This window comes from Trichosurus vulpecula, chromosome 6, assembly GCF_011100635.1.
Source record: "Trichosurus vulpecula isolate mTriVul1 chromosome 6, mTriVul1.pri, whole genome shotgun sequence".
NCBI lineage: Eukaryota > Metazoa > Chordata > Mammalia > Diprotodontia > Phalangeridae > Trichosurus > Trichosurus vulpecula.
The window spans coordinates 7340044-7364847 of record NC_050578.1 but is presented as its reverse complement, the minus strand read 5'-3'; the positions used below and the strand labels follow the sequence as shown (position 1 = coordinate 7364847).

At 38.5% G+C, this 24804-nt stretch overlaps 1 protein-coding gene across 1 annotated transcript; it reads left to right on the top strand.

The window, feature by feature from the left end:
• The first annotated feature begins 1051 nt into the window (after positions 1-1051).
• On the top strand, positions 1052-24804 carry CBR4 (carbonyl reductase 4). The gene is made up of 5 exons (XM_036764858.1): positions 1052-1294; positions 8774-8894; positions 9657-9793; positions 12613-12747; positions 24515-24804. Exons 1-5 carry the CDS (start codon positions 1153-1155, stop codon positions 24691-24693), a joined length of 714 nt encoding a protein of 237 aa, XP_036620753.1. The 5' UTR covers positions 1052-1152; the 3' UTR covers positions 24694-24804.

Sequence of the window (24804 nt, the reverse complement as noted above, 5' to 3'; positions counted from 1 at the left end):
ATTCTTTCTCTGACACTCAATAACTTTAACTGTTACAAATATATATGACTATTACAACATACATATAATATGCATTGTATATTATGCATCACATATACACACATAAGTACATATAATATACATGACACAATGCAATACCATACATGTATATATAATATTCATATATATTTGTGATTTAGTTAACATTAAAGTTAAGCGTCAGAGACAGGATTTGAACCCCTATCTCTCTGGACTGCAAGTCCAGCATTCTTTGTACTGGCCTCTCTACTTCTGGGCATTTATTTTAAGCCTGGTGCATCTTCTTATACCTTTTGGTTTGTATTACTGACACAGCAGATGATGACTTGTTAAAAGTGACAAACAAATAATTCACATTCATATTGCTTGCTGTTTTACAGATGCCTTCCTCACAGCAACTGCGCTCTTCAAAAGGTGAAAGCTTCTATCCCCGTTTTAGGGAAACTGAGGCCCAGAAAAGTGTGCTTCAGATTCTCTGGGGAAAAGATCAAATGCTCCGGGGAATTTGGGCAATTCTAGCTATGATTATGATCGCAGTTATATCACGGTGTACATAGCGTTTTCTCAGCGCCAGGCATTGCGCCCAGGGCTCTACCATCATCTCGCCAGCACCCACATTGGCGTCCCCTCCGAACGCAGTCACCGTCATCTCGGCGTGGTGCCTGCAAAGGACGAGGAAGGGGAAACCTCGCATTCACTCTCACAGCCTCTGACCCGCTTAAACCTCCGTGCAGGGTTTGGGCGCAGTTTTCGGTCACGCCTTCCAAACGCGGCTCTCGCTCGCTAAGGACAAACATTGGCACCCGGCCCGGACCGGGATGAAGGACTACACATCCCATGCGCGCTCTCGCTCCCGAGCGGAACTGCACGTTCTGGCGCGTAGCGCGGCGCCTTCTTCCTAGCAGAGCCGCTTCCCGCTACACCTCGGAGAGCTCTTTCTTACTAGAACCCGAGCCGCGCTGCTGGTAGCGAGCCAGCTCTTCCACCCCGGAGTCCGAGGAAACGCGAGGACAGCGGGGACAACGTCATCACGCTGACGCGAGGGCGGGGCCCTGACCTTGCACTGGACTTTCACTCGCTGCCGCTCGGCGCTCCGGGGTTCCGCCTCCTTCCTTCCGTCCAGCTCTGCCCTCCATGGAGAAGGTCGGCGTCGTGTTCGGCGGTTCTCGAGGCATCGGCAAGGCGGTGGCCAAGTTAATGGCCCAGAAGGGCTACCGGCTGGCGATAGCGGGCAGGGACTTGGAGGCCGCGGTAGCCGCCGCCCGGGACCTCGGGGGTAGGTATGGCAGAGCCGCGTCCACGTGGTCACGCGCCCGAAGGCAGAGAGGGCGGGGCACCACACTTCATCTTCTGACCCTTGACCCCATCCTGACCCACCCTCCCTCCCTGGACGTTCTGTGCACCTTGAGATAATGAAATGCCTGTTGTGTAATAGGCACTTGTGCCACCTTCAGCAAACCAATCCCTTTCTTTCTAGGACGAGGCCCTCCTTCCGTGGCCACGCCCTTGGACTCCTCCTTTAAGTCCGGAGCTCTTTGCATGATTACAATGAAGACTCGGGGCCTTTCTTCATCCCCTTTCCCCCGTATCCAATCCGAGCCTTGTACGAACATTTCTGGGGTTCAATCCAATAAACATTAAATGCCAACAAAGCGGCAGGCGCTGTGCTGAGCCCTGGGGATTCAGTTACTTGAAAGACACTACCTGCCCTCAAGGAGCTTACAATCCAAAGTGAGAGCACGCAAAAGGGGACAGGAGAGGTGTCTTTTCCACTCCCGCCACAACCACCTTGATTCAGACCTTGTCTTCTCTTTTCCAGACTGTTATAATAGCTTGCTGATTGATCTCCCAGCGTCCATTTTTTTTCCTTGTCCCCTACACAGCTGTGAAATTGGTGCCCCTGAAGCACACAGGTCATTCTTCTGCCCAAGAAACTGAACTGGCTCCTAAGAGCTTCTACGATAAAACACACATGTAAACATTTTTCTGCTTGTTATTTAAAGCTTTTCATAATCCGGCTTCAACTTTTCTTTCTAGAGGGGTTTTGCATTGCTCTCCCTTCCACCAGAAGTGGTGAACCTCATTCAGTCACGTGCTTCCACCCATTTGCACAGATTGTACCCCCTGCCAGAAATATTTTTCCTCCTTATGTCTTCTTGGAATCCCGAGTTCCCTTCAGGGTTCAGCTCAAGGATCACCAGAAGCAGCTCAGCGAGGATCCTGAGCTCCTTTGAAGGCAGGGATTATTTTCATTTTTATCATTTTATTTTAGGAGCTGACCATAGTGCCTGGCACATAGTAAGTCTGATAAGTCCTTACTGAAGGCGCTGTGCCCAGAGTTGAGGATACAGAAATAAAAAACGATCCGATTAGTGCTGCCAAGGAGCTTACATACAGGGGAAGCCTTCCAGTGAAATCAGTGCAACAGTTTGGAGAGTGAGGGGGATATATTTAGAGCAGGGGTGAGGAATCTTTGGCCTTGAGGCCACGTGAGACCTTCTGTGTTCTCTAGTACAGCGCTTTGACTGAATCCAAACTTTCCAGAACAAATCCCCTCAATAAAAGGATTTGTTCTATAAAACTTGGACTCAGTCAAAAGGCCACACCCAAGGACCTAGAAGGCCACATGTGGCCCCAAGGTCAAAGGTTCCCCACCCCTGATTTAGAGAATACAGTTCATCAGTTCAACACTTGAGAGAGTCAGGTTAGCGTAGGTAATAGGGGTAGCTAGGTACACAGTACTGAACCTTGAGTCAGGAAGTTCAAATATTGCTTCGGACTATAGCTGGGTGACCCTGCCTCGGTGTCCTCAACTGTAAATCCAACTAGTAACAGCACCTACCTCTAAGGTATTATATTATATAAATGTTAGCTGTTCCTCGAGATAGTGTAACAGAAAATGTAATTAGATTGTTCATAGCTTAACTACTAGCAGCTAACATTCTGGGCCTATTCTTTCACCTGGCTGAAGATAATCTGTAAGGATTGTACCTCTACATTCTATGATTGTATTATTCACAGAGTATTTATAGCAAGAGGTTCAAAATTTAATTTTTAATTCATTTTGTATTTTTGGTGCTTTACTCACAACACATATATCTTGTGAGAAGATAGTACAATATACTAATAAGATATGTAAATTGAGGCCCAAAAGATTAAGTGATTTACTCTAGGTCATACAGCTAATAAAATTCAGAATCAGGACTCTTACCCAGGTCTAAAGAATTTTAAGTCCAAAGCTCTTTACATTATAGTGTAATTACAATACAGGCCCTTCCCTCACAAAGCTTACGGTTTAGAAGGGGAATGAAAGTGGCCCAGAGATTACTAGGGTACACAGTAACATACGGTAATTATATTACAGAGATGGAAAATAGTATGGTGTGTCAGTTTTTAGGGGGAAATCGAGATCTGTACCATATCAAAGTACCAAAAAATTATAGAGCTAGAAAAAATAACAATTCATCTTGAAGAACAAAAGGTCAAGGATATCAAGGGAATCAGTGAAAACAAATGTAAAGGAAGGTAGCCTAGCTGTACCAGATCTCAGACTGTATAATAAAGCGGTAACCATCAAAACTAGCGAAGAAAGCAGAATGGTGAAATCAGTGGAATAGATTAGTTATGCAAGATTCGGCAGTAAATGACCGTAAAGATCTAGTGTTTGATAAACCCAAACACCCCGGCTTCTGGGATAAGAACTCGCTATTTGACAAAAACCACTGGGAAAACTGGAAAACAGTATGGTAGAAACTGGGTATAGACAAACATCTTGCACCACATACTAAGATAAGCATAAAGGGTGATGTCATAAGCAAATCAGGAGAGCAAGAAATAGTTTACCTGTCAGATCTATGGAGAAGGGAAGAATTTATGACCGGATGAGATAGAAAGCATTACTAGATGTAAAATGGACAGTTTTGATTATATTAAATTAAAAAGGTTTTACACAAACAAAACCAATGCAGCCGTGATTAGAAAGAAAACAAAAAGCTAGGAAACAATTTTTATATCAAGTGTCTCTGATAAAGGCCTTATTTCTCAAATATATAGAGAACTGATTCAATGCAAGGCATTCCCCAATTAATCAATGGTCAAAGGATATGAATAAGCAGTTTTCAAATTAAGAAATCAAAGCTATCTGTAGTCATATGAAAAAAATGCTCTAAATTACTATTGATTAGGGAATTGCAAATTAAAACAAAGGGTAATCAAGCTGTACATACCCTTTGTTCTAGCAGTACTACTAATAGAACTGAATCCCAAAGAGATAAGAGGAGGGGCTGAGGGAGAGAGGATGGAACAATTTATACAAAAATATTTATAGTGGCTCTTTTTGTAGTGTCAAAGAGTTTGAAATTGAGTGGTTGCCAATCGGGGAATGGCTGAACAAGTTGTGGTATATGATTGTAATGGAATATTACTGCCACGAGAAGTGATTAGCAGGCAGATTTCAGAAAAGCCTGGAAAGACTTATATGAACTGCTACAAAGTAAAGTGAGCAGAACCAGGAGAATATTGTACGTAGCAACAGCAATAGTATATGATGATCAGCAGTGAATGACTGAGCGCTTCTCTGCAGTATGATACAAGATACTTCCAAAGGACTAATGGTGAAAAATGCTGTCCTCCTCCAAAGAAAGAACTGATGGAGTTGGAATGCAGATCAAAGCATACTATTTTTCACTTTCTGCATTTTTTCCTAGCCTTTTTTTTCCTTCGGGTCTGTGTCTTCTTTCACAATATGACTAATATGGTAATTTTTGCATGATTAACATATATGTGCGTTGTATATATGTATAACATGTATATCAACTTGCTCACTGTTTTGGGGGGTTGAGGGGATGGAGAGAGAAAATTTGGAACTCAAAAATTTTTTTAAATGAGTGCTAAAAATTGTCTTTAGGTGTAACTGGGGAAAAATTAAAAAAAAATTTTTTTGTTTTGTTTTTTTTTTGAGGGGGGAAGGCCGGGCAATTGGGGTTAAGTGACTTGCCCAAGGTCACACAGCTAGTACATGTGTCAAGTGTCTGAGGTCGGATTTGAACTCAGGTCCTCCTGACTCCAGGGCCGGTGCTCTACTCACTGCGCCATCTAGCTGCCCAATTTAAAAAAATTTTAAAAAGAAAATAAAAATAATGATAATCTTTTAAAAGATAAAAGAGGGAAATCATGGAAGACTTCATGTCTTCCTACCAAGGTGGTTTCTACATAAGGACAATTGAATCGGGCTTTAAAGAATGGGGAGAATTTTAACAGGTGTTGGGGGAAGGGAAACCATCTAGTCTAGGTATTGGAATTAGCATGAGCAAAGCATGACAGGAAAGTACCAGTTGTTTTGAGAGTCACATGATGAAGTAATGAGGTGACTCAGTGGATAGAGAATGAGAAAGAGCTGAGTCAAATCTGGCCTCATACACTTGCTAGTGTTAGGACCCTAGACAGGTCACTTAGCCTCTGCCTTAGTTTCTCCCACTGTAAAATGGGGGTAACTGACACCTAACTCCTAGATAGGTTGTGGGAATCAAATGAGATAATATTTGTAATGATCTTAACATGATGCCTGACATGTAGTAGGCAATAAATGCTTGTTTCCTTTTCTTCAAGACAGTGAGGAATCCAGTTTGGTTGGAGCTCAAAGAACCTGATAAAAGAAGAGATTTGTATACGGACCTTTTTGTAGCATCACGTCAATTTCAGTGTCTTGTACAGAATCAGTGTTTGATGTGTTAAAGTATCTATTGACCAGTGTGGTCATTTGAAAAGACAGTAGAGAGGAAGAGTGGGCTAGAGCTAGGAAAATTTCCAAGTTGGAAAGGACCTCAGAGGTAATCTAGTTTATCCCCTGTCTGAACAGAAGCCCCCTGTACAACAACCCCAGCAAGCTTAAAAGACCTCTTTATTTCTAGCCAAACTCTGTTTCTCAAAAACTTCCACAGGTTGTTCAGTGAGGTAATGCATGTAAGCCTTAAAGCTCTTTATAAATGTCAGTTATGATTATGATTGATTATTACTGCTGGTTCTGCTTGCTGGGGCCAGGCAAAACAAGTCCAGTCCTTCCCTCTCTCCCCCATGACTAGCCCTTCAGATTCTCAAAATAGCTCTCATGTCCATCTTAAGTCTTTTCTCCTCCAGACTAAATAGAGACAGACACAAAGACAATTGAAAGATCAAAGAAGAAAAAGTGAGAGTAAAAGGCATAGACAAACAGGTAGAGACAGATGAGTGACCAAGAAAGAGGCAGAAATGGAGTAAAAAGAAGAAAAGACAGAAGGCTGTGGTAGATCTTTGGTTGAACGTTCAAGTTGTTGTTCACTTGTTTCAGTCATGTCTTACTCTTTGTGACCCCTGTTGGGATTTTCTTGGCAAACATACTAGAATGGTTTGCCAATTTTTTTTTCCTACAGCTCATTTGGTAGATAAGGTAACTGAGGCAAATGGAGTAAAATGACTTGCCCTGGGTCACAAAGCTAGTAAGTATCTTAGGCCAGGTTTAAACTCAAGGTCTTCCTGACTCCAGGCCTGATGCACCACCTAGCTGTCCCCAATTAAAATGCTGACACTTCAAATGAAGGTGCATGGAGCCAAGAACAGTCTAGTTTATGGGCTAGTGGGGTTTAGTTTATCTGGTTATTTTAACTGCCAAGTGAGAGGATGGCTTCTCCAAATAGATACATTTTGGTAGGAAGGAAGGAGAGGTAAGATTGTTGAAGAGTGGGCATGTGGAATGTGGGTGGAGGGAAGGTAGCAACAAGAGGGCCCTGGGAGAAGATGGTGGCAAGAGGGAAAGGGAGGGCACAGAAGTAGGAGTAGAGAATGATGCAGGGGACTGGGAAGAAGGATTGGGTCTCGTCTTTACCTCTGACTTGGGGCAAATTATGTAATATCTCAGAGCCATAGTTTCATCTTTAAATGAAAGGATTGGCATTATCATGTTGACCTTACTTTGGTTTCAACAAAATAGTCACTGTGATTAGCATAATAAATAAGTAAACAGACTAAATAAATGTAAGACTAAATAAATAGTTTTTCTTGCTCATATACATATCGCTATTTGTCAAATATGTAATTGCCATGGTGATGAATAATGAATAAAATACAAACTCATTTGAAAGTATTGCTGAATTTGTAGTTTTTTGTTATATGTTTCCTCAATCATAAAATAGCATTTATTCAGTTAGGTGGTATTTTGAGAACAGGGAGCTTTGAGATATTCCCTCTTTGCCTTGAAACAAGCCCCCAGAAGAATCCATGGCCTGTAGTCCAATCAGTCAGTCACATGACTTCTTTTTATTTTATCAGTCAATTTATCAGTTATTATATTTTGTCTTATAAGTACTGGGGATACAAAGACAGGAATTAAACAATTACTTTTCAAGGACCCTACATTCTGATGGGGAGACAGCAAGTACATAGATAAATATATACAGAATAAATAGAAGGTAATTAGGGAGGGAAGGCACTGGCAGTTTCGGGGAATCAGGAAAAGGTTCATGTAGAAGGTGATGAAGTAAGGAGGGAGAGCATCCTAGGAATGGGGGCTAGCCATTATAGAGACATGTGTGAAGAACAGAGAGAAGGCCAATTTGGCTGGATTTAAGTGCAGGAAAGTAGTGTACAATAAATCTGGAAAGGTAGTATGGGACCATGTTATGAAGGGCTGTAGAAACTAAACAGGAGTTTATTGAAGAGATGATCCACTGCCATGGGAGTGGTAGAGCTGGAGGTCACATGGCCAGAGTCCTGATCTTTGGGATTTAAGGGAAATAACTTTGGCTATAGCGTAGAGGATGTACTGTAGTAGGGAGAGACTCAAGGCAGTTAATTAGACCTTTGTAATTCGGGAGCGATGTAATAGCTTGGACTACGGTGTTGGTCATGTGATTAAGGAGGAAGGGTGTGGATATAAAAGATGTTGCCGAGGTAGAATTAGCAAAGTTTGACAGCAGATTGAATATTGGGGATGAGGAGAACAAGGAGTTGAGTAGAATACTGACCACAAAGCTGTGAGACAAGAAGAAGGATGATCCCTTTAACAGAAATAGAGAAGTCTGGAAAAGGTTTAGGGGGCAGAGAGACAAGTAGTTCTGTTTTGGATGTTTTAAGTTTAAGATTTGTCTCATGTCCAGCTTAAACTTAAGTCCAGTAGGTAGCAGCTGGAGATGTAGACAAGCAGAGGAGAGCCTGGGCCAGATATCTAGATCTAAATAGGTCGTTCTAAATTCTTTAACTGAATATGGGAAATTAAAAAATAACTATTAAATTTTGAAACATTGAATCACTTTTGTTGCCCTTAAACCCCATTTTTAGTATATGAAAGAGAATTTTTGGAGTGAATTAATTGCCTAAATTCTCCCCAAACTTACCAACAGCAACTCTAAGATAAGTTTCATGAGGACAGAGCAGTGTCTCAAGTAGTTTCTCCAGGATCTAAAGGAGTACCTTTTGTAGCACTTAGTGGAAGTAGACATAAATTTAGAAAAATCTAATGTAAGGAATATAAAAGTGGTTGTAATAATTTTTATAAATCGAATTGTGGAAGATGGGACTAAGATGTCCAATTAGCTAAGACTGTAAAATTAACCTTAACAATCTCTTAGTTTACTGAAAAGTTATATATCTTTAAAAAATATGCTTTATGAAGAAGCAGAGACCCTGGATGGTGGTACCTTGAAGAGTTCCCCATTAAAAAAAGTTTGAAATACTTCAAAACTATAAAACATTACCTTCAAAATGTCACTTTATATTTGTGTAGGAAATCATTTGGCACTTTGCTGTGATGTTGCTAAAGAGCAGGATGTTCAAAACGCGTTTGAAGAGATGGAGAAAAATTTAGGTCGTGTTAATTTTTTGGTAAATGCAGCTGGCATAAACAGGTTAGTTTTCAATTTCTTTCGGAATCTAATATGTACTTGGCATATGTTATTTGTACATTTAATATAAGTTTGATTTTGAATTAACATTACATTCAAAACTTTAAATGTTGACATAGTGAAATTTTGGTTATCCATGTTGATCATTTGCTGCCAGTCACTCAGCTTGGCTTCAATTCCAGCATCACTTTCATCATACCCTGCCCAGAATACACTCGTCATCAGGATAATAATAATAATAAAAATAAAATAATCACCAGGAAACTGATCATCATGGAGCTTCAGCTTGGCTAATCATACTCTATTAATACACTCAGTTGTTTCTGCCCCTTTGATTGGAGGGCTGCAGGGTGGAACGATAGCCTCCTTTTATAGAAGGCTCAATGTGTCAGCCATATCTTAGTTTGTTAACAGCTGCTTGGCTTGACTTTGATTCCACCATCCTTTTCATCATGTCTTCCTTCTACTTTCTGGCGTTCCCCCCACCCCCGTCCCTTTCAGTTTCCTTTTGTGTCTCCCCTCATTAGATTGTAAGCTCCTTGAGAGAAGGGACTGTCTTTTTCTTATTTGTATCCCCAGAGCTTAGCACAGTGCCTGGCACATAGTAGATAATTAAGAAATGCTTATTTCCTCTTTTCCTCTTCTCCATACTGGGTAATGTATAGCTGTACTATACAGATGACCAACATTGGCAACTAATTTGAAAGTTATAAACCCTGAGGGAATGATATTTTACAGCAAAATTTTGTTTCTTGTTCTTTGTAGGGATGCCTTATTACTAAGAACAAAAACTGAAGATATGGTGTCCCAGCTTCACACTAACCTCTTAGGATCCATGCTGACATGTAAAGCTGCTTTGAAGAATATGATTCAACAACAGGCAGGCTCTATTGTTAATATAGGTGGGTTTATTCATTTTGAAATACGATACATTACAAGAAAGTTTGAATTCTCTCCACTTTGATTTGAAGTTTTACATAGTTAGGCCTAAAGCTTATTTTTGTACTCTTTATACACTTATGAATGTGATAAATTAACAGTGTAAGATTTCTAGGTCATTTCTGAACTATTTCAAAATACATATAAAAGGTAATATTGTTCAGGGTGCACCCTTTTTGACACTACAGTGGAAGTGAGAAACTTCTAGTCTGTGGGGCAAGTATCAAGCAGGAATTTAATTAGAACAAATGAATCTTCCAAATCCAACAATACATGGGCTTTGAAATGCGGTTTGCTTGATAGCTGTGAAAAAATAGTATTCCCCTTCTCATAGGTGTCCCAAAAGTCTTAGTGCAGCTCTGATGTCTGATCCTGTGATCCCTCCCTACTCTGTTCCTGTTCTTTAACTAGGCACAGTATTCACAAAAACATACTGGACAAATATTTGTTAAACACTTGATTTGTATTAGCACACTGTGTAAGGCACTGGGGAATACAAAAGCTAATATAATGATTAATATAATGTGAGCCTTCAAGGAGTCCAGAAATGAAATAACATAATTTGTTGTTTTTATTTAATAGAATTTTTAAATTTTCTGTTAATATTAAATTTTGGTGCTTGGTATATTTTGTATTTTTCTCCCAATAATTTTCTTTTTCTTTCCTTCAGCATTTACCAATGTTTTAAATATAGTAGGCACTTAATCAGTGATAGGTGAATAAATGAAGTGTCAAATAATAAAAGTTAGGTTTCCTTTTTCTTTGGCCTTTGGACCGTTTTCTATGATCAGTGACTCTGGATAGAAAAATAGGTTTTCTACCTATGCTTTAGAAAGATCTCTCTATGTATATATTAAACCAGATCATCTGGAGACCCTGAAAGACAATACAAGTTATAATAAGTCCTTGGAAGTAATTGCTGCTTACTAAAATGTAGTGCACTTCTTAAAAATAAATCAATAATTCAGATTTCCCATCTCTTGACATATCCTGGCTGTTTGACCATCTGTCTATTATTTAACTTCTCAGTCACCATAAGGAGTTGCTGATCTGCATTGTTAGAGAGAATTTCCTTACCAGAAGTCCCATATATTAATGAAATCATAGATCTGACCAAAAAAATCCAAACAAAAACTTAATGAAGTCACATTAGCCAGTCCAAACTGAGATTTTATCTTTATATAAGCCAGTTTCTATATCTAGAATTCTACATGCATTAAAACTTCTCTAATTTTATAATTAAAGGCATTTTAATTAAACAAATATTATAATTAAGGCAGTAAGGTATCACAGGGGATAGAGAGCACTGGGCCTGAAGTCAGGGAGACTTGAGTTCAAATGTGACCCTAGTAGTTAGTAGCTATATGATCCTGGCCAAATCGTTTAACTTGTCTGCTACAGTTTTTTCAGCTGTAAAATGGGGGTGATAATAGTACCTACCTCCCAGGGTTGTTGTGAGTATCAAATGAGGTGTTTGTAAAGTGCTTGGCTTAGTGCCTAGCAGGTGATTGGTACTTAGTAAACCTACCCTCCTTTCCTTCCTTCCTGTCAAGAAGACCTGAGTTTGAGTTTTGCCTCAGACACATTGTGAATATGGGCTTTTGTAGGAAGTGTCTACACTACTGACATCACAAGTCAGTTGCTAGTATAAAAATACAATTAATTATTCACCTGGTCTTTCACTCTTTCTACCCCAGGCCATCCTTTTTAGAATTTTCATTGTGTCAGTGCTTTGCCCAGGAGCTTATAGCAGCCTTCTTTTACCTTTTGGATCAAAACTCTGTAGCCCAATTCTTCTCTTTCCCTCAGACTGCCATTCATACATGGGTGACCCACATTGAGCTTACAGTTCACTACAACTTTTTCTCAAGTCTTTTTTCACATGATCTGTTGTTTAAGCAATGTGCTTACATAGCTGATTTTTTTGAACTTAAGTGTAAGACTTTGTATTTCTGTATATTGAATTTCATCTTATTAGGTTTGGGCCATTGTTCTTTGCAGATATTTTAGAACTTGATTATGTTCTGTTAAATCTTAAGTAGGACAGGTCAAAGACCTAGGAAGAGCCTGGGAAGAGCCATTAGGTAATTCCTTCTTGGTTGACATTGATTCATTAAAACATTACTCTTTAGTTCTTTTATTTTTATTGTCTTCTAATTAAACTAATTGTATTCTCATATAATCCACATTTCTCCACTTTTGGACTCAAGGATCATAGGATCATAGACCAAGTTGGGAAAGACCTTAGCAGTCATCTAATTCCATCCTTCATTTTACAGATGAGGAAACTGTGACCTAGGAAGTTAAGTAGCTTGCTTAAGGTTTTTGAGATCCTCTCGCTCCAAGGCAGTGCTCTTTCCACCCCAGCATGCTGAGAGATTTAACAAGAGAGCTTACATTGTTTGTCTTAAAGTGATTGGCCAGTTATTCCCTTATGTTCTGCTAAAAAGCAGAGCTGTCTTTTTGTCAACTCTGTCTCCATGGAAGTTATTACTGTCAGCTGTAGCTTTAGGGTCTCTGCTGTCATGGTAGTCAGCTAATAAGTGAAACCACGAGAGTAAATATGAGTGAACCAAGCAAAGTATTGGCCCAGTAGAGCTGTTGGTATTCACTTTAGAGCAGAATTTGATTCTCAGTTAATACTATTTCTAATGGGAAAAGTATTAGGATTTCTAAATGTTAAAGCATACTCTAAAAATTCTGAAGTTTTCCAATTGTAAATTAACTGAATTAACAAGTGAATCACTAATTTTTAAAAAATATTTTCTTTCTGTTTGTGCAGGAAGTGTTGTTGGTTTAAAAGGAAATCCTGGCCAATGTGTTTATAGTGCTAGCAAAGGAGGATTAGTTGGTTTCTCCCGTTCTCTTGCTAAAGAGGTAGCAAGAAAGAAAATTCGAGTAAATGTCATTGCTCCAGGTCAGTATAAGTTTATGGATGTCACACACACACACGCGTGCACAGACACACACACACACACACAGTGATGGGAAGAAAAATACCTTGTACCTCTTTTTCTTTCATTCTATTTTTTCTTAATCTTTGGAATTATATATTTGGAGTTCTACATTTTCTATGAAGTGATGCTAACAAATAGAGTCTCCTTCAGACTTATTTTTATAGCATGAAAATATATAGGTTTTTTTTGTTTTTGTCCTGATTTTGTCTGCTCTCATTTTTCCAGGTGCTGAACATCTGATTTTTTTTTAATTAGACCTCTCAGTTGCTTTTCTTTTTTCCTACCAATGCTTTCTTTTTAAAATGCTTAATTGTTCTTCTCTGTTGACTACTATAAAGATAATATAACTTACAAAAAGTCTTTTATGGCTTATTAGGAAATATAAAAAGTTTGACGAGGAATGACATTTAAACTTTTGATGGAAATGAATATTTCAATGTAATCATGTCATTAAGTCAAAAATATTTTTTTTCCCAAGTACTAAAGAGAGTTGATATTGAGTGTATCAGATGTATAGGACAGCTGTTATTTTTATCCACTGTTCAGATTAGTATGATTATTAGTATGACTTGAGTTACTCTTCCTTTAGGATTCCTCAATGATTGAAGATTGAACTAGTGAAGCTAGTACTGAAGATAGCATTTTAGTTGTTAAACTGGTAGACTATAAGAGATCGTTCAGAATGTTGTGTTTGTGGGGGGGAGTTCCCTAATTTTTATATAGGGTTTTATTTCATTAGTCCAAATCTATCTAATTTAGTGAGTATCAGGGCCATTAGTCTTTATAAGTGAGCTCATTCATTAGCTGCATTGGTACTACATCTTGGTACTGCTTTCATTGCATTATCCTAAACAGGACGGTTTATCTGCACTTTTGAAATCAAGCTGATTTTAGGGTTAGATCAGGTGAAATAGAGTCAACCAAGAAAATTTACCCAAAGTCTGTTGGTTGTTATGGATGAACTATACTATTGTTTTCTGAAATTTTGGGGAAATCAACGTAAATGTGAATTATTATTAACTAAAAATCGACTATAAATCTATTATATGCTCTTCTCTGCTACTCTAAGAACATCTTCTATGATCTCAGGAAGGTAGTGGGTTTTCTGGAGGTCATTCCCTAATATTTGATGCATATTTTATAATACTAATATTTCTGAGTACCAAGAAGTTCTATACAAAACATGGGATTTGATTAGATATGTTGAGTGGTTGGGAAACTAGTTTAATTATATATAGGAAATTTCAAGAGTCCTGGGGCAGGCTGTTAAACAGCCTTGTATTGCATCAGAAATGAACATCTCTAAAAAAAAAATACAGCTTTATGTTTCCTGCCCATTTGCTAATGTAAGTAGCAATTATCAGTGAAATGTCTAGAAAGCACATAGTGAGAAGGAAGAAAAACAAGGGGCATCACTTATTCACAAAGTGCCTTATCATTCTCTAAATCTTAAAGTTGACTGTTCAAAGAGTAATTACTTGCTAAGAATGCCTGGGTTGTTTTTTTAACTTGAGGTTACTTTTAAAACAATTATAAATTTCCTAGTAGATAAATCTTGTTGGCTGGGAAATATTTAACACAGGAGACATCCTATACTTTGTTTTGGTAAGTACTCCTTTATTAATTGAAACATTCCTATACCAACATTACTTTATTTCCATGGGGTTACCTAGTTTCCCTATACTTTGTAAAGGTGGAAAATGTTTGTGTTTACTACTTGAAAGACATTTCCACTAGAGAATGGGCAAATGGAACAGTTATTGAACATGTAATCTGGTAGGTCTATCAAATTCCAATATATCACATTATTATCACTGCTCATAGACACAAATCATAGTATGTTATTTAAAAACTGAACTTGTCTGAGGCCAGATCTGAATTCAGGTCTTTTTGATTCCTGACTGACTTTCTACCAACATCTACTACATTTATTTTTTTACTTACTTATTGATCTGTACTTCATTTCATCAGTGTGAGATTGTCCCACTGTGAAAATACCTTCTACTGCTTTAGATCAAGATCATAGCATGTGTTGGAGGAGGACTTGAAACTGAGTCCTCTCTATTCCTAGGCTGGCTCTGCTCATATGCCATATTAAAACAAATAAAAAAGAGAAGAGCATTTCCTATCAGCCTTTACCAATTCTGAAATCTCATTGGCTGGCTTGTCTTTTCTTAAGTCAACGCACATTTATTAAGTGCTTACTATTTGCCAGCCACTGTGCTAAGTACACATATCAGCAGAAAGTAAGACGTTCCTCATACTCAAGGAGTTTACTTTCTAATGGGGAAGACAGCACCTAAAATGGAGCTGAGAAGCAGGAGGAGATGGGACAAGGAGGCATGGTGGGAAGTCTGGAGAGTTGAGTGGAGCCTAGAGAAGAATGAAGAAGTGAACATGGCTATCCTGTGTACTTTCCTTAAAAAAGAGGGTTTAGGAGGAACTGACCAAACAGAGGAAGGAGCCAGTGGAATGGAATGAACTTCTAGGAAGAGAAGGATGCTTTGGCATGGTAGAGAAAGTAGAGTGATGAATGGGAGCCCAGAGAAAAATGTACTCTCTGGAGTGCACACTTCTATATTCTGGACCAAGTAGGTACTCAGAAATGTGGAGGCACTGTCACTGTCACCCTGTAAATACAGAATAGGTAGCCTAATGTGACAAAAGTTTGAGACAAAAATTTCATGCTAATAGAATGAGTAAAATAAGGTAATTAACTATTATTAATTATTTAACATAATTATATATTTAATATAATTATAATTATATCATAATATGTATTATACATAATGTATATAATGATATACAATTTTATATAACTATATAATAATTATTAACTATTAACCAAAGTTTTGAATTTAAGGGATGCTGAGGTTCTGTTACATTTTGTTAGATGGTGGTACCTATAGCGACTTGTAATCCATTGTAAATGTTGCCAGGTTGTAAGACTGATGGATATGAATTTCTTAGAACTGCAAATGTATTATCAAAGGATGACATAGGAGAAAATCCTCTGCTCTGGAGGTTATGGGAAGCCTGCTAGCTTAATTTCCATGAAGGCAGCATAGGGACAGGTCAGATTGAGGACCTTAAGAACTAGACATTAAGAAGATCCCTCCCCGGGGTGGCAGAGGTGGCTGTAGTAGCAGGGGCACCAGCAGTAGTGGCTGCTTCTGGAGTTCCAGGCCCACAAATGGGGGGAATCAAGCGACTGATCAGAGCAGGAGTGCAGGGATCTCTTTGCTGGTGATGAGGCAGGATTCTCTTGCTTTACCCTGCTTGGATCTGGGTCGCAATCCTGGTTGGTGATGCTGGGGTGAAGGAGGAGCACCAGTGTGGCAGAGCTTCTAGTGGCTGTGGAGAGGGAGTCCTCCTAGCAGTTCTAAGGCAGAAAAGAGTGCTTGAGGTCACTCACAGACCAGAACACAGGCCAGTTTAGGAGTAAACACCTCTTCTCGGATCACACCGGCTCAGAAAAACTGAAGAGTTTACAGGTGTTTACAAGTAGCTTTGAAAACAGCAGCGCAAAACCCCTGAAGCTTGGGACAGAGCATTCTCCAATCTGGAAGCAGAGTTATACCTTGAGAAAGAGCTCAAAAGTCAAGGAATTGGCTGGGAAAATGAGCAGACAGTGTAAAAATACTCAGAGTATAGAATCTTACTTTGGTGACAAAGAAGATCAAAACATACAGCCAGAAGAAGACAGCAAAGTCAAAGATCGTACATCAAAAGTCTCTAAGAAAAATATGAATTGCTTGCAGGCCGTGGAAGAGCTCAAAAAGGATTTGGAAAAGCAAGTAAGAGGAGTAGAGGAAAAATTGGGAAAAGAAATGAGAGTGATGCAAGAAAATCATGAAAAATAAGTCAACAGCTTGCTATAGGAGATCCCCCAAAATACTGAAGAAAATAAAACTTTAAAAAATAGACTAACCCAAATGGCAAAAGAGGTCCAAAAAGCCAATGAGGAGAAGAATGCCTTAAAAAACAGAATTGGCCAAATGGAAAAGGAGGTCCAAAAGCGCAATGAAGGAAATAATTCCTTAAAAATGAGAATGGGGCAAATGGAAGCTAATGACGTCATGAGAAATCAAAAAATTATGAAATGGATCCAAAAGAATGAAAAAAAGAAGACAATGTGAATTATCTCATTGGAACAACCACTGACCTGGAGAATAGATCCAGGAGAGAGAATTTAAAAATTTTTGGACTACCTCAAAGCCATGATCAAAAAAAGAGCCTAGAAATCATCTTTCAAGAAATTATCAAGGAAAACTGCCCTAATATTCTAGAGCCAGAGGGTAAAATAGAAATTGAAAGAATCCACTGATTGCCTCTTGAAAAAGATCCCAAAAGGAAAACTCCTAGGAACATTGTAGCCAAATTCGAGTCCCCAGGTCAAGGAGAAAATATTGCGAGCAGCTAGAAAGAAACAATTCAAGTATTGTGGAAACACAATCAGGATAACACAAGATCTAGCAGCTTCTATATTAAGGGATCAAAGGGCTTGGAATATGATATTCTGGAGGTCAAAGGAGCTAGGATTAAAACCAAGAATCACCCACCCAGCAAAACTGAGTATAATATTTCAGAGCAAAAGATGGATTTTCAATGAAATAGAGGACTTTCAAGCATTCTCCATGAAAAGACCAGAGCTGAATGGAAAATCTGACTTTCAAATATAAGAATAAAGAGAAGCATGAAAAGGTAAACAGAAAAGAGAAATCATAAGGAACTTACTAAAGTTAAACTGCTTTGTTTACATTCCTACATGGAAAGATGATATTTGTAACTCATGAGACCTTTCTCAGTATTAGGGTAGTTGAAGGGAGCACAAGGTGAGTTGAATATGAAGGGATGGTATCTCAAAAAATAAAATCAAATTAAGGGATGAGAGAGGAATATATTGAGAGAGGGAGAAAGGGAGAGACAGAATGGGGTAAATCATCTCACATAAAAGTGGCAAGAAAAAGCTGTTGTAATGGAAGGGAAGAGAGGGGAGGGGAAAGGGAATGAGTGAACCTTACCCTCATTGGACTTGGCTTAATTTAAGGAGGGAATAACATACACACTCAGTTGGGTGTCTTACCCTACAGGAAAGTAGGGGGGAAGGGGATAAGAGGGAGAGGGATGATAGAAGGAAGGGCAGATTGGTCGTGGGGATATCAGAAGCAGACACTTTTGAAAAGGGACAGGGTCAAAGGAGAAAATTGAATAAATGGGGGAGGGAGAGGATGGAGGAAAATATAGTTAGTCTTTCACAACATGACTTTTATGGAAGTGTTTTGCCTAACGATACAGGTATAACCTATGTTGAATTGCTTGCTTTCTTGAGGAGGGGGAGGTGGGGAGGGAAGAAGGGAAAGAATTTGGAATTCAAAGTTCTAAAAGCAAATGTTAAAAAACAAGTTGTTTTTACATGGAACTGGGAAATAAGATATACAGGCAATAGGGTATAGAAATCTATCTTGCCCTACAAAAAAAGTAAGGGGAAAGGTAATAAGGGAGGGAGAGTCGAGTGATAGAAGGGAGGGCAGACTGGGGAAAGGGGCAATCAGAATACATGCCCTCTTGGGGTAGGGGGTAGGGGAGAGATGGGGAGAAATTTTGTAACTGAAAATCTTGTGGAAATGAATGTTGAAAACTAAAAATAATAATAATAAAAAAAAGATCCCTGCTGGGCCGGGCAAGAAATCCAGGGCTGTGCTAGCTGTGATCAGCAGCATGGAGGACCAGTGGAGAGCAGGTATATACGGGATGGTATTGGGAGAGTAGAGTAGGCACACAGCAGAAGGCCAGATGATGAAGGTGATCGATCATCAAGAGGAAGGGCCTGGCAGCAGGAGTTGGGGCTCAGGCTTGGGGCATCCTGCCATTTCCCAAGGGCCCTGTTCCTGGAAGAACTAGGGTGGAAGAAAAGGTGATATCGAAAGAAAGAGCCTTCTACTCACAGTCAGAAGCCCTTAAGCCCTGGCTCTTAGTAACTAGGTGACCATGGACAGGCATTTAAACTTTCTAGATCTCCATTTCCTAATGTATAAAATTAAAGGTCAGCAAACCATATCCAATGAATGGGTCACGATTAAGTAGGCTGTGGTAAATTAGTGCTAGAGAATGGAAGTGTCAGACTCAAGTAGAAAGAGATTCCTCCTACAGCTTATTGACTTAAAAACCACAAATTAACATCATATTTATTTTGTTAAGCATTTCCCAGTTACATTTTCATCTAGTTCTGGTGCATTGGGGAGTTTTCCTGGTGTGGGTTTGACACCTCTGCCATAAAGTTACTATTAAGAATGAACATAATAATGAGATTATACAGAAATATTGAAAAGTATATATGATGTCAATCATGTAAAAGATTTGTACAGTCATTTGATGTCATTATAATTTTTTTAGTCAATAGTATTTGTGTAGTAATTTATTTGTATTGTGAATTTGATTAAATATAAAAATTTGGGGAGGGATACTGGTATAAGAACTGGACCAGTAATTTTATTAGTGTAGGGAACTGACAATTGAGGAATTCATTGTACTAATACAGATCTGGCTAGAAACTCAATTCAACAAAAGGGTCTATAACTTACAGTCTAAGAGAGCTATCCTGGGACACTGATACTTTTTTTTAGTGACTTGCTTAAGCCAGTATATGCCAAAGGCAGGACTTGAACCTAAGACTTCTTGTCCCACTATCTCCCATATCATACTGTCTCTCAATTATCAAATAAAGTAAATAAAATCAGAGGATTGGACTAGATGCTTTTCAGCTCAAACATTATGAGAATCTGTGATTTTGTTTAATGCCCAAGGTAGTTTCCAAAGTGACTTAGTTGGGCACAGTAAGAACAGGAGCATGGTGATAAGGAAGCAAAGCAAAAGGCCAGTTATTAGAAGTAGGGCTGCAAAGATAGAGAGAAATCAATAACAATTCTAATTGGGTACTGAGCTACCTGGGCAGTGGATTAATGAGGTCATGTTGAGATTGTGCTTGAAAGTGGCTCCAACTCTGAGGGCTGAAGGGATGGATGGGCAGTTAAGACGTTAATTAACTTTTCTGACGAATCTGAAATGATTTTTTCAGTATAGTAAGTACCTTTGAAAATAACAATGTACTCTAAAATGTAAAAGCCTTTTCTTTTTTGTCTTTAGAAAAAAAGACTAGATTTCTTATACTTAACCTTCTGAGATTCTTCATTTGAATCCTCTAAAAAAGTTATCATTTGAAGTTGATTTTAATTATTTCATATTTGATTATACAGTCTGTGCCATTTGATTCTCCTTTTCCTTTATTTTTCACCTTTGAGACTGTAAGCCCCTTGAGGGCAGAGACTTTTTCCTTATGTACCTGGCATAATATTTTTAAAAATATACATAAAAGATGTATTTGGTTAAATTTATTTTGTTAAATGTTTCCCATTTTACATGCAAAAAAGTAACACTCATTTAAAAAAATTTTGGGGCAGCTAGGTGGCGCAGTGAGTAGAGCACTGGCCCTGGAGTCAGGAGGACCTGAGTTCAAATCCAGTCTCAGACACTTGACACATGTACTAGCTGTGTGACCTTGGGCAAGTCACTTAACCCCAATTGCCTTGCCAAAAAAAAACAAAACAAAAAGAAACCAAGATGCTATTTTCTTCAGTATTCTTTTGGGGCTTCTTTAGCAAGTTGTTGACTTGTTTTTCATGATTTTCTTGCTTCCCTCTCATTTCTCTTCCCAAGTTTTTCTCTACTTCTCTGACTTGATTTTCCAAATCCTTTCTGAGCTCTTCCATGGCCTGAGACCAATTCGTATTTTTCTTGGAGGCTTTTGATATAGAATCTTTGACTTTGTGGACTTCTTCTGGCTGTATGTTTTGATCTTCTTTGTCACCAAAGAAAGATTCTATAATCTGAGTCCTTTTATGCTTCTTGCTCATTTTACCGGCCAATTACTTGACTTTTGAGCTTTTTGTCAGCCCAAGCTTCACGGGTTTTGCGCTGCTGTTTTCCGATCTACCTCTATTTTGAGGTGGTATGATGCTCCTTTCCTGGCCTGTGGTCTGGTCTGTGCACTCCTTTCTGCCATGTAACCACCAGGAGGATTCACTCTCCACAGCCACCACAAAGCTCTGCCACACCAGTGCTCCTCCTCCCCAACGCATCATCAACCAAGACTTCGACTAAGCAGGGCAAAGCAAGAGAACCTTGTCTCAGTGCCAACAAAGAGATCCCTGCACTCCTGCTCTAATCAGCTGCTTGAGTCCTCCCACTGTGTGGGCCAGGGGCTCTGGCAGCAGCTACTGCTGCTGCTGCCGCCCCAGGGCTGTGGCAGACTGTGTACTTCCGTCACCCACATCCAGCAGTTTTCCCACTGACCTGTTCCCTTGTCTTTGGTGTTTGTGGTTTGAAAAGTCTGGTAACTGCCACAGCTCAGTGATTCAGGGCCCTGAGGCCTGCTCTGCCTGGTCTCCTCAGGCTTGGTCTGTCCTGGTGTGGCCCATGCTAGGCTGCACTCCACTCCCAGTGTGGTGGAATAGACCCTTCCCAGCAAGCATCCAGGTCATTTTGGGTTGGAGATTTGTTTCCCTCTGTTATTTTGTGGGTTTGGTAGCTCTAGAATTTGTTTAGAGTCATTTTTTACAGGCGTTTGGAGGGATTTGGGGGAGAGCTTAAGCGAACGCCTGTTTTCAAGCAGCCATCTTGGCTCATCATTTCTTATAGCACAATAGTAATCCATCACAATGACATACCACAATTTGTTCAGTCATTCCCCAGTTGATGGCCATCTCCTTGATTTCCAATTTTTTGCCACCAGAAAAGATCTGCTATAAATATTTTTGTATATGTAAGGCCTTTTCCTTTTTGTTTTTTATCTCTTTTTGGATACAGACCTAGTAGTGGTATTGCTAGGTCAAAGGGTATTCGGGGTTTTATAACCTTTTGGGCATAGTTCCAAATTGCTCTACAGAATGGTTGAATCAGTTCTTAGCTCTACTAACAGTGCTTTAATGTCTCATTTTTCCCATATCCCTTCCAGCATTTGTCATTTTCCTTTTCTGACCTATTAGCCAATGAGGTTAGCCTCAGAATTGTTTTAATTCACATTTCTCCAATCATTACTAAGTTAAAGCATTTTTCACATGGCTATAGATAGCTTTGATTACTTCATCTGGAAACTGTTCATATCTTTTGATCCCCTTTTCTTTGATCTCTTTGGGATACAGATCTACTAGACCTGGCACAGTATTTTGTACAGAGTAGGTGCTTTCATAAATGTTAATTGACTGGATTTTACTGCTGTTAGAAGAAATGAAAAGGAATGTATACGTATACACACACATTAAATTTATGTATATTATATACGTATTTTACTAGTTATGGTAAAAGATTTAGTAATAAAGGGATAAAGTAATAAAGTCCCTCACATAAAGATAATTGGATTTCATTTATTTATGCTATACTACATAAGAAGGAAGCAGATATTTACAAATGAAAAAGAAGTTAAAGAGGAGCTAAGTATAGTTCTTCTCAGTCTTTTTCAACCTTTGTGAGTCAATTGGACAAAGTAAAACAAAATAGAAATTTTTAATCAATTCAAGGTAGTTTATGAAATGTAGCCTGTCTTTCATTATTTTCCCTGTACATTCTTAACTATATTTACCATAGAGTCTATATTTCTGTCTATTTTCTGCTGTCCTAACCCTCCACCAAAGCCTATGTGAAGGCTATGTCTGACAGATTCTGGCAGGTCAGGCTAAGCTTGAAAGTACTGAGTACAAGCCTGGCCACTGACCAATGTGACTTGTCAACTTAACCATCAACTTAGCCAAGTGCCCAGAGGCTTATCACCAGAAGATTAGTCAATCACTTGTGAAATTTTTAGCCGCAGCAATTCATGAAGATCCATTTATTAAGGTATAGTAGGTTTGTGAACTTCATTTGTGTAAAGAGTCTCAATTATAGATTCTTAAAAGTATTTTTCCTGATACTATTCGTTTCTCATACCAGTAACAGAAAGTACTAACACTTTGAACCTAAAATATTAGGATAGCTTTGGAAAGAAAGAAATGAAATTATTTTGTTAAGAATTATTCAATGTTTAGCATTTTTTGATGCTAAACATTTTGTTCCCATATCTAATATCCCTTCTAATTTTATAAGATCCTTATTGCTTTCTGATTTTCTTTTTTAGGTATAATCATATATCTGTGAAATGACTAGACTCTATTTAAAACTAGGCTGATCTTTGTTCTGCATAAAGATTTATTTTCCTGGAGTCTATTATTCTTCATAGTATGCTTTTTTGTTTAGATTAGGTTGTGTAATGCTTAAAGTTATAATTATTGCTTTAATTGATGCTTCAGTTCAGAGTAGGCTTTTTTGTAAACTGTTCTGTGTAATTTATTAAGTTACTTCATTCTTAACTTTTAACTCTCCCTGTTGAGACAAACAACATCACAACCAGTTATGACCAGCAGATTTTTTTTTCCTTTATGGCATAAAAAGAATTGCATCAAGTTGGTCCAACAAACCTTTTTCATGTCTGATTCTGCTGCTGTCATAGGCTTATTTTGTAGCTTGTAAATCTATGCGTTTCCTGAACTACTTTAATATGGAACTAATTAATTTTCATGAAGTACAGTTTAAATTAGTATCTTAGTAGACACTATTCAACTAAATAACACAATCTTTCAACCAGTGTCTCTGATAAAGGCCTCATATTTAAAATATACAGGGAACTGAACCAAATTTATAGGAATACAAGTCATTCCCCAATTGAGAAATGGTCAAAGGATATGAACAGGCAGTTTTCAGAGGAAGAAGTTAAAGATATCTATAGGCATATGAAAAATGCTCTAAATCACTATTGATTAGAGAAATTCAAATCAAAACAACTCTTAGGTACCACATCTCTCCTGTCAGATTGGCTAATAGGACAAAACAGGCAAATGATAAATGCTGGAGAGGATGTGGGAAAATTGGAACACTGTTACATTGTTGGTGGAGTTGTGAACTGATCCAGCTATTCTGGAGAGCAGTTTGGAACTATGCCCAAAGGGCTATAAAAATGTGCATACCCTTTGACCCAGCAATACCACTTCTAGGGCTGTATCCCAAAGAGATCACACAAGTGGTAGCAAAGAATTGTAAATCAAGGGGATGCCCATCAATTGGGGAATGGCTAAACAACTTGTGGTATATTTACTATTATGCTATAAGAAATGGGGAAGATACGGACATCATATTAACCTGGAAAGACCTACATGATATGATGCTGAGTGAGGGGAGCAGAACCAGGAGAACATTGTACACCACCACAGATATATTGATTCTGTGATGACTAACTTTGATAGACTTGGTCTTCTCAGCAAGACAAGGTTCAAACACAACTCCAAAGGACTCATGATGGAAAGAGCTATCTACATCCAGAGAAAGAACTATGGCGTCAGAATGCAGATTGAGGCAAACTATTTGCTTTCTTTTTTTCTCTCTTTTTTTGGTTTTGTTTCTTCTTTTTCATGATTCATTCCATTGGTCATAATTCTTCTTTTCAACTTGACTATTGCGTGAATAAGTTTAATGCGAAGGTATATGTAGAAGGTATATGTGATTCTATGCCGTCTTGGAGGGGAGGGGAGAGAGGAAGGAGGGGAAGAAAATCAGGAACTCAAAAACATGCAGAACTGAGTGTTGTAAATTAAAAACAAACTATCTTAATTAAAAAAAATAACACAAACAATTTTTTTAAAGGATTTATCCACACAGATATGACGAAAGGGATGAAAGAAGAACAGTTAAAGAAAAATATTCCTCTTGGGAGATTTGGAGAGCCTAGTGATGTCGCCCATGCTGTTGTTTTTCTTCTAGAATCTCCTTATATTACAGGACATGTTCTGGTTGTAGATGGTGGATTACAGCTTGTTTTGTAAAGTGGGCACTATTCGTAATAATAGTATTTTGAATTAAAATTATAGTTAATTTTGTTAGCAACTACTGTATCATACCTAAATGAATGATAAACCTATACATATTGGATTCCA